Below are 10,751 nucleotides of genomic sequence, written 5' to 3'. Positions count from 1 at the left end.
AGTGACAGCACCGGGAAAAATCTCACAGACCTTTGATTACAGAACATTTGTTTTTGTGTAAACTGATAAAGCCATGTTCTTCCTAGATAGCTGAAGAATGTAGGCTATTATTATCTGTAATTATACAGTGCTGGTTAGTATATTTGTATTTCTAATTAGGCTAGTAAATAGCCTATAAATTGAACTGAAATCACTCTCAGTAGACAGACTAACCAATCAGATTATTACATGTTCTGTAATGTTAAGTGAACAGATTGCAAATATATGAGATAGAAATCAAACGAAGGAGAGTAGAGTCTGGGCAGCCGTTATTACCGTTATTACAGCACCGTTAACAGCCTATCCGTTGGTGTTGTGTGTACGCAGCTGTGAGACATTAGGCTTTATGGTTGTAAGTCATGTTTCCCACCGCCGGAGCTGAACAGTAATGAGAGTTTCCAAGTCTGAGAAAAGTTCTGGAGTACCGGAGAATCCGTCATTGTAGTCCCGCCCCGCACTCCCTCCGGTTGATCCGCCAGTCACGCTTCGAGCACCAATAGGATGCTGGCAAACGAATTGCGTCTCTTCTGGTTGGTTGGTCGAGTTGTCATTTTAGTCATCGGTGGGCTGGCTAATTGAAACCGTGAGTCGCTCGTGCTCAGTCCGGCCAGCGCACTTGTGAGATCGGTGGTTGCCTATTACCGACTATCCGAAGGGAGCGCGTGCGAGGGTAAAACAGAAACAGAAGAAGAACGACAGGAAAAATAAGAAAACAAAAATAGCGGGAGAGAGAAAGAGCGCGAGGAAAGGAAGAAACCCGAGCAACTATGGCCCTATCAGCAACTCCTCCGGTTCTCTCGCCAACCTCCGTCCCTGCCCCGGGAAGCCTGTTCCGCTCGGATCCGCTCTACACGAGCCCCTCCGAGTCCCCGCGCCTGACCAGCAGCATGATCAACTCTTTCATCAGCGGCAGCGGTGGGGGAAACGGGACCGGGACCGGCGCGAGCGTTAATAACGAGTGCAAGATGGTGGAGGTGCACGGGGTCAAGGTGGCTTCGTTCAGCGTGGACGGTCAGGAGCTCATCTGCCTCCCGCAGGTGTTTGACCTCTTCCTCAAACACCTGGTCGGCGGGCTGCACACCGTCTACACCAAGCTGAAGCGCCTGGATATCTGCCCGGTTGTGTGTACCGTAGAGCAGGTCCGCATCCTCCGGGGGCTCGGAGCCATACAGCCGGGGGTGAACCGATGCAAACTCATTACGCGTAAGGACTTCGAGGCGCTTTATAACGACTGCACCAACGCCAGGTTAGTACGTTACGGTGTAAGTGAGTAGTAAGTCACTCACTGCTGCTTTCATATTGAAAGAGAAGGAAAGATACATGTGTGTGAGGGATTATGTGTGCGTGTTGGGGTGCATGCGTGTGTGTGTACAATCAACTCAAAGTTTCTGGCCTTACTTAATTGTGTAGAGAGGCGACCGTAGGCCGTAGTTTGAACTTGACTCTAGCCGTGATGAAATGCGCGTGAGGAGTCGTGTTACCGTTCAGGCTCTGCAGCCCTCACCGTTCAGCGACGGCATCGTCATCAAAGCATTGTTTAAAGTAGTTCAGGTCGTTGGCAACTTCAGTAGGCTACTCGCCCCCCCCTTCTCTCTCTCTCTCTCTCTCTCTCTCTCTCTCTCTCTCTCTCTCTCTCTCTCTCTCTCTCTCTCTCTCTCTCTCTCTCCGTGTTACACACACACAAACACACGGCCTGGGTGTCAACTATTGCTGATTCAAATGTGTACTTTCTATCTTCCTCTTTAAGCGAAGTGGTTACTACTTCACACAAACACACAATTAAACACAAGAACAAACTCACTATTAAACACAAATAATTCAACACAATTAACACCACAAGCACACACACAATTAAACACACAAGCACACACAATTAGCCTAAATACACTCACAATTATAAAATTGAGTACACTCACACGTAAACACACAACAAACACATGAACAGTCCTCTCAGCCTTCGTCTCTTAATTGTCTGAAGTCTTAGGCCTATGTGTAATATAATTGTAGGCTATACAAAACCTACAAAATTAAAACATAGCCTGTAGATTCTTTAAGCGACTGAGTGGCTTTTAGAACGTCATATGCTTTTTTTATTGTGTTTTGGTCAAGAAGGATTGTATGACCCTTGCGCCACCCTGTTTCCCAGTAGCCTATCCCAGCTTGGTTGGAAGACGGCTTTGAACCAACAGCACGTCTGCTGGGCAGGTTTATTTTCTCAAATTAATTTCCCTTTCCGAGAATAATCAGGTATGTGTTTTATGGTTATAGTTTTATGAAGCGCTTTCAGCCCGTGTTTGGTTTGCAGCGGCCGTGTCCGCTCAAGCTTCATCAGTGTCTCTCCCCTCTCAACGTGTCAGAGCCGTTGTCAAGTTAGGTTTGTGCAAAATTCTTTTTAATTAAATAGATTCAACACATTAGCTACTGGCACCTTACACATTTGTGTTAATTTGTAAAAGGACATTGTAAAAGATTTAAGCGCATATTTCTCGCGTCGTCTGCGGCTGAGAAAACAAAAACGGAAAGAGAGATTAGGGAAACAAAGTAAAAGCGATTATTGACCGACGCGATGCAGTTTTTTAATATGAGCCGGTGGTCATCTTAATCACTTCATAAACAGGCCTGCAGTTTATCATTTGTGAATTGGTTACTTTATGCAGAGAAAGAACAAAATACAACATTTTATTTCATGTCACATGGCCCAGTGATAGGCGAACAACAGTTATCTAAACAACATTAACTTGTCCTTATCTGATCGCCTCTTTTCCCCGGCCCTCACTCTTTCCTCGAGCTGCTCTTCAACCGGGCTGCCTGCAGTGCACTCGGGGGCTACAGGCAGACGCCGCGTGCATGTGTTTTAATAAATCAATGCGACACGTTAAGGTGGATCATCGCGGATGCATTCTCTGCTCAATTTGAAGTCAGAATCTTAATCTATTGCTTTCCAGGACAGAAGTGCTCGCGGACAGAACACTAAATAGGGCCGAACGCTCGCTCTCCCCCCGGTCCCCCGGCACCGACCCCTCAGGGTGTTTCTGTCTCCACGGACCGGGACGGTAACTTTGTCTCTCACCGCAGCGCAGCGGTCTCTGACACACCGAGTTACGCCAAAGCTCAGACAGCCTGCTCGAGCTCTCAATCATCCCGCCAGACAGAGGACACACCGGAACTAAAGCACGCTCATTTCAATTGTTAAATATTATAGGCTGAAAACTAAAGGCACTGTACACAGTATATATAGAAAAGGCTAATAGTAATTATGACAACAATATCATAGCCTAATAATGACACAAGGAGACAGTTACATTAATTTAATTTAGCTTAGTCTATAAATATATAGCCTATAAATATTTTTATAAAATCCCTTTTGGGGATCCACCTTGAGTTGGCCAATGGGGACATGTTTGAGACGTTCTTTTCTGATCACGGATTTGTACACAGTTTGTCACAACATACGGATTTATAATAATTATTAAAGACTCTGCAATTTAGTCTGTTTGCTGGGAGAACATTGGACCTTCTAATTGTCTCTGTTTTTCGTTACATTTTAATTCTATTTTATTATAAACATTTTGACAGGCTTCTGCCTGACTGAGCTTTTCTCGCGCTTTCACGGTTCATGTGTCAGCCGGCGGGACCGCGCCCGTTAAGCCAAGGTGACGTGAGCGGTATTGATTACAGTTAAACTGCACTATTGTCCTCAGAGGACGTGAATTGTAGCCTCTCCCTCCGCCGGGTCAGCTCTCCAGGCCTCTGTTAGTATTCACGCCGTGTTCGCAGCATTCAGCTACGCCGTATAAGCACAGTATAGGCTACACATCAATTGAGCTCACTACTGATAAAATAACGTTTACGAATAAAACAAGGAAAATTGTGTTTCCGGATGCGCAAGTTAATGCGCCGCTCATTGAAGAATTCATTTCACACTGCGCCCAAAGACATCAATTGATATAGTCTTCATCTCACGCGCGCGCACATACACACGCTCCTTTCCATGTTCTTTTACCCTGCTCCTTCGTCTTAATCAAATATGCCACTGAGTGTTACAGAAAGTGAGAGAGGGGGAAAGAGAGAGCGCGAGCTGGTCAGGGAGATATTTCCGCTCGTGTCCAGATGGTCAGTTTGGGCAAGATTCTGTAATTAACCTTTCAGCACGCGCCCCTCCCCGGCCCTCCCGCTTCACCGTCCCCCGGCCCGGATCTATTAAATCAATCTGTCTCGCGCTCCTCAAATCTAACCTGCTGTTAGGTAGACCTGCTGCCTCCAGACGGGGGGATGAAGAGAGAGAGAGAGAAGCAGATAGAGAATGAGAGATGGAGAGCTATAGAAGGAAGGATAAAGAGGGAGAGAAGGAGAGAGAAGGAGAGAAGGAGAGAAGGAGAGATGGAGAGAGAGGCAATACATTGAATCTCATATTTATCTAACCATAGATGAGCAGCTTAGTCACAGGCCTCGCCAAGATGTGAACGTATGGTTCCCCGGTAGCCCAGTAGCATGCTGTACTAAGCTACCTTTCACCTCAGACGGATTGAAGTCGGTGTCACCGGCAGCGCCCCGGGCCCCGCGGCCGACAACGGGAGAGGCGAGAGAATTGAATTTGCACCTTGCGGCCCGTGCTTTTACAGCGAACCAGGCCGCGCGCGCCCAGCGGAGCGCAGCATTTTACAGTCATAGTGAACCGTCATCCGCCGTTCCCGGCCCGCCAGATGGTTGTAACTAATGTCTGCAAACATACCCTCGCCATCCCGCCCTCCCCCCTTCTCCGTTCATATCTGGCGGAGAGAGCAAAAGAGGGAGAGGAAAAAACAGGCAGGATCATTTGCCTTCATTACCGGGCGTCCGGGGCCGGGGAACGGGGACGGAATCATCGGGAGATATCATCAAAAACATTTCGACAGAACCTTTAGCACTGACGTGGCCAATCTGGGAGCGGGCAGAAACACCGCAATCAGCAAACACAAGCGCCACTTACTGCGTTTTTATGATATCTCAGCGCGCGATTGATCTCCGGGTTTTTATTGCATTCATTATTTATTAAAAAGAATTTGCAAGCTAAACATAACGCTAAACCAGTTTGCACTTGGGGACTAGGAGCGCGAGGCACTTAGGAGATTGAATGGAAACAACATTAGACGAACATCTGGGCTGTTTTACACTCTGGGGCGCGCGCGCGTTTCTCCCTCCGTCCAAGGTGTATTGGATTAGCCGGTTTAACCGCTTAACCGGTGTCGTAGCGCATGCAGATGAGCGCGCGAAAGATAGACGGAGCTGAATGAGAGGTGGGGGCGAGACTGGGCTTGGGGCTAGGGTGGGGCAAGGTTTGGGGGTGAGGCTGGGGCACAGGGTACCTGGGATTTAGATACAGCTGCTGGGGTGTGTGAGATCGAAAGTGTGGGGGGGGGGGGAGAGAGCGGGAGAGAGGGGGAGGTAAATAGGGAGATAGAGAGGGATGTTTTAGAGAGAAGGAGGGATAGAGAGAGATAGAAAGGGGAGGAAGAAGATAGAGAGAGAGGGAGGTAGGGAGAGATAGAGGCATGGAGATCATTGCAAGACGGTGATGGTGTGTGTGTGTGTTGTCAGTGTTGGCTGACTAGATTTCCTGGTGGTCCATATGGACAAATCTGTGCCTGTAGCCATGCCCTGGGCAGTATACACACACACATACACACACATACACACACACACCCCCACACGTGCACACACACACATTCACCTCCCCTACACGCGTGCACACATTCATCTGCCCTGTATACTCAGACACACACACACACGTGCGCACACACACAGCGCCCCCAGTAGATATTGTCACTCCTCATACTTCTTAATGTCATGTATGAATTATATATATATTATACAGCTCTGCTCTGTTTTGATGCTCCTCTCTCAATAATACATACTGCACGTGCAGAGTGGTCACCAAGCAAAACACGAACACACACACAAGCATAGATCCACATACACACACACACACAATCCTGATGAGAAACTGTAATCTGTGCATGTGCGTGTGTGACTGTTCCATCCGATTTTACATTTTATTTCTGTTTGAACTGAACGTGACATGAAACATAAATACAGACAGAGCAGAAATATGGTGAGTGTTATTGGTCTAATTGAGAGAAAGAATCTTATTTAACTCTCCTGAGAGCTGCTCTGAACAGGAGGCAGGGACACTTTGATATTTTTATGACTGGGCTTAACTCTCCCTGGATGTGTGTGTGGGTGTGTGTGTAAGGGTGTGTGTGTGTGTGTCAGAATGCTTCTGTACTTCATGATCAGTGTTACAGCCGTGACCAATGAATTACAGCAGCAAAGCCAGGACACATGTGGTCAATTAGAGAGGGAGGGGGGTTGCCTTACTGAACACACACACACACACACACTCACAATCAGTCTGGTACTCCCCTCAGTCAGTGTGTGTGCGTGTGTGTGGTTGTGTATATGTAAGTGTGTGTGTGAATGTCTGTGTGTGTGTCTGTGTAAGTATGCGCTTGTGTGTGTGGTTGTGTATATGTGTGTGTGTAGTGTGAGTCTGTGTGCGTGGTTGTGTAAATGTGTGTTTGTGTGGTGTGAGTGTGTGTGCGGTTGAGTATATGCGTGTTTGTGTGAGTGTGTGGTTGTGTATATATGTGTGTGTGGTGCGAGAGTGTGTGTGTGAGAGTGTGTATGAGAATGTGTGTATGCTTGTCCACCATCCTCCACATCCCTCCAGCAGAGAGACCACATGAGCAGGTGTCACTCTGGTTCCGGCACATTCTCCTCTGCACGTCACGCTCTGCTATATTTACACCAGTCATGTAGAATAACGTTGATTGTCTGGTGAAATTAATAAAATAATCCCTGAGTTGCCTGTAGCTGAGTTCTGGTGGAGGAGGTATTGTTTAATCACATTAGTATCACAGGCCTGGGGACAGTTGCAAACGAACAGAGAAATATGTATCTCAAACTTTTTATGATTGAATTATGCAAATGAGCGATCGTGGCCTTCTAAGCTCTAATCACCTAATTAGAGAGGATGTTTAAGAGTGTGTTTTTGGTGAGGGAGACGAGAGAAGCACCAAGCAGAAAATTAAATGTGACACTAAAATCAGCACCGTCGTTTCCACCAACGGCAGCTACTGTGTGTGTGTGCGTGCGTGTGTTTGTGTGAGTAGCCTCATGGCTGTAGTTTTGTTAAGACGTGTCACCATCTTAAAGAATCTTTAATCGTTTTTTTTTTTTTTTTGCCAATTTGAGATTAGCTGCTCCTTAGATGGTGGGAGCAATCGCTGCTGCGAGGAAGAGTGTGTGTGTGTTATTGAGTGTGTGTCAATGTGTCAGTGCGTGTGTTAGTGTGTGCATCAGAGTGTGTGTGTGTTATTGAGTGTGTGTCTATGTGTCAATGCGTGTGTTAGTGTGTGCATCAGAGTGTGTGTGTGTGTTATTGAGTGTGTGTCTATGTGTCAGTGCGTGTGTTAGTGTGTGCATCAGAGTGTGTGTGTGTTATTGAGTGTGTGTCTATGTGTCAGTGCGTGTGTTAGTGTGTGCATCAGAGTGTGTGTGTGTGTTATTGAGTGTGTGTCTATGTGTCAGTGCGTGTGTTAGTGTGTGCATCAGAGTGTGTGTGTGTTATTGAGTGTGTGTCTATGTGTCAGTGCGTGTGTTAGTGTGTGCATCAGAGTGTGTGTGTGTGTTATTGAGTGTGTGTCTATGTGTCAGTGCGTGTGTTAGTGTGTGCATCAGAGTGTGTGTGTGTTATTGAGTGTGTGTCTATGTGTCAGTGCGTGTGTTAGTGTGTGCATCAGAGTGTGTCCGCGGGTGTGTTACTGTGTCAGTGTGTGTTAGAGTGTGTGTGTACGTTTGGTTAGTGTGTTACTGCGTGTGTGTGTGTGCGTGTATGAATGTAAAGTGATTGTGTGTGTGTAGTGTGCCTCTGTAAGGAACTCAATCCAGAAACGTGAACCAGCATCCCAGTTCCACATGATGAATATTTGATGATGTGTTTAGCAGTGTCTCCTCTCACTGCTTAGCAGCTGGCACCTCCACAATCAGACATTTAAGCTATGTGTGTGTGTGGTGTGTGTATGTGTGGTGTTGGTGTGTGGGGGTGTGTGTGTCTGGTGTGGTCTGGTGTTGGTGTGTGGGTGTGTGTTTGTGGAGTAGTGCAAATGTATGTGTGGTGTGTGTGTGGTGTTGGTGTGTGGTGTTCTGTATGTATATGTGTTGTGGTTTGTGTGTGTGTGTGTGTGTGTGTGTGTGTGCGTGTGGTGTGGTGTATATGTGTGTGTGGTGTGTGACTAAACGCATGTGTGTGAGTAAGTGTGTGTGTGCTCCACTCTGACCTCTTCAGACATGAGAGAGAGGTAGAGAGAAAGAGAGAGAGAGAAAGACAGACAGAGAGGTAGAGAGAGAGAGGTAGAGAGAGGTAGAGAGAGAGAGAGAGGTAGAGAGAGGTAGAGAGGACAGGGATGAAAGAGTAGTGTAGACATGTGTATTCATAGGAGAGGGGAGGAGAGAGAAGGGGAGGAGAGGAAAGGAGGACAGGATGATAGAGGGGAAGAGAAGAGGAGGGGAGAAAAAAGGAGTGGAGGAGAGGATAGAGGGGTAGAGGAGAGGCGAAAAGAGGAGAGGAGACTGACTTATCTCTGGGTCGGGGATAGGATGGCTACAGGTGTGTGTGTGTGTATGTATGTTTGTGTGTGTGTGTGAGAGAGGGAGAGAGAGCAGGAGAAGGAGAATTGTGGTCTGGATTTAATCACCTCACAGGAATGTATCTAAACTATTCTGATTTAGAGCTAAGGACTGGTGTACATGTGTGTGTGTATGTGTGTGCATGCAGAGAGAGAGAGGGAGTGAGAGTCAGTTGGCCTGTTGTTGATTGTGACCATCCAGGGGTGATGTTCTACATCAGATCTAAACATCCGTAGTTTCCAGCTTGTTTGCACCTTGTTTACTTCATGCTGTTTACATGTTTACCAAGTAATCACTAGCAGAGAGGAGCTCCCGCCCACCCAGCTAGCCCCGCCCACCCAGCTAGCCCCGCCCATCCCAGTCACAGTGGAGCTCACATTCTTACTTGTGATGGCTGTGTGTGTGTGTGTGTGTGTGTGTGTTTAGTGTATGTGAGTGTGTGCATGGGTGTATTGAGTGTTTATAGTGTAGTGTGTGTAGTGTTTGTGTGTGTGTGTGAGTGTGTAGGTATGTGTGTGTAAGTATGTATGTATGAGTGTGTGAGCATGTGTGTGTGAGATTGTGTATGTGTGTGTAAGTGAGCATGTATGTGTGTACTGAGCGTGTGTATTGTCTACATTGTTGTTTGTGTTCGTGGTGTCTAAAGAGACTCAGGTCTCTGAAACGTCTAAACAAAGATCAATACTAACTAAGACAAGAGTCTCTACTCTCAACTGTCTCTCTGGTGTGTGTGTACGTGTACTGTGTGTTTGTATGTGTGTGTGTGCATGTACTGAGTGTGTGTGTGTGTGTGTGTCTGGGGCCTCTCTGACAGTGAAGATTGCCCAGCTATGAAACCCGATCACAGGCTTTTATCTGACTGGAAGGCTTTTTGGAGAGAGGGCATAGAGAGGTCAGGGTGTGTGTTGTCTGTGAACCGTGTGTTGTGTAAGCATGCATGAAATTGTATGTGTGTGTGTGTGTTCCTGTCTCTGCATGTGTGTGAGTGTGTGTGTGTTTTTGTCTCTCTGTATGTATGTGTGTGTCAGTTTACCGCCAATTACTGCCAGTTACCTCTAGTTGCTGCTAGTTACCGCTAGTTATCGCTAGTGAACTGTAATGTAATGTACAAGTGTAGTAGTGTTGTTATTTCTGATGGGTACAGATTGTGTGTTGAACAGAAGCCCTTAACGCTGTAGTTTTATTGTGTGTCAGTGATGTCACATCCTGTGCGTGGCTGTTGCAGGGGTTTGTGGGTTGTGGCAGGGTCAGGTATTTTATTGAAACATCACACCGGCTGCCAGGGTTACGGCTGCCACGGTTACAGCTGCCACAGTAACGGCCTTTCATCACACCGTAAATCTGGACTTTCCTGTCTTCCCCTCCCTCCCTCTCTCCCTCCCTCCCCTCTCCTCTCCTCTCCTCTCCTCTCCTCTCCTCTCCTCTCCTCTCCTCTCCTCTCCCTCCCTCCCTCCCTCCCTCCCTCCCTCCCTCCTCTCTCCCTCCCTCCCTCCCTCCCTCCCCTCCCCTCTCCCTCCCCTCCTCTCTCCCTCCCCTCCCTACCTCCATTCCCTCCCACCTCCCTTCCTACCTTCCTATCGCCATCCACTCCTCGTATCCTCTCCTCCTCCTTCTGACATGATATGATAGGAGGGGCAGAGTCACTTGTCAATCATCCGTCTGTGTCTAAGTCGGTGTGTGTCTGTACGTGTGCGTGTGTATGTGTGTGTGCAGGTGAAGAAGACGTTTGTTTGTGAAGATGTGTGGTGTGTGTGCGCGCGTGTGTTTGTGTCCAGTCGAGGGCCATTTACACCTCTTCTCACACTACTGTGAAAGTGCTTAGTTGGCACCAATCTTGCAATCCCCCAGCCGCCCCAAGTCTCCTCCTCCTCCCAGCCTCACCCCCAGCCTCTCTCCCAGCCTCCCACGAGCCTCTCTCCAACCTCTCCACTTTAACCAGCCTGCCCCCAACATCCCCTCCTCCTCCCAGCCTCCCCTAACCTCCCACTGGCCTCCCTCCCAGCCTCTTTCCCCAAGCCTCATCCAGCTTCCCCCTCCTAGTAGCC

At 47.8% G+C, this 10,751-nt stretch overlaps 1 protein-coding gene across 1 annotated transcript; it reads left to right on the top strand.

Annotated features, from left to right (window-relative positions):
• Positions 1–653: 653 nt before the first annotated feature.
• Positions 654–1,285, top strand: LOC134016620 (dachshund homolog 2-like; the record flags this gene model as incomplete). Its single annotated transcript, XM_062455964.1, has 1 exon — positions 654–1,285. A coding segment is annotated over exon 1 (479 nt), but the record flags the coding sequence as incomplete, so codon positions are not given.
• Between the last annotated feature and the right edge of the window lie 9,466 nt (positions 1,286–10,751).

This window comes from Osmerus eperlanus, unplaced genomic scaffold, assembly GCF_963692335.1.
Source record: "Osmerus eperlanus unplaced genomic scaffold, fOsmEpe2.1 SCAFFOLD_296, whole genome shotgun sequence".
NCBI lineage: Eukaryota > Metazoa > Chordata > Actinopteri > Osmeriformes > Osmeridae > Osmerus > Osmerus eperlanus.
Note: the sequence above shows the minus strand (reverse complement) of the source record. Positions and strands in the feature narration are given on the sequence as shown.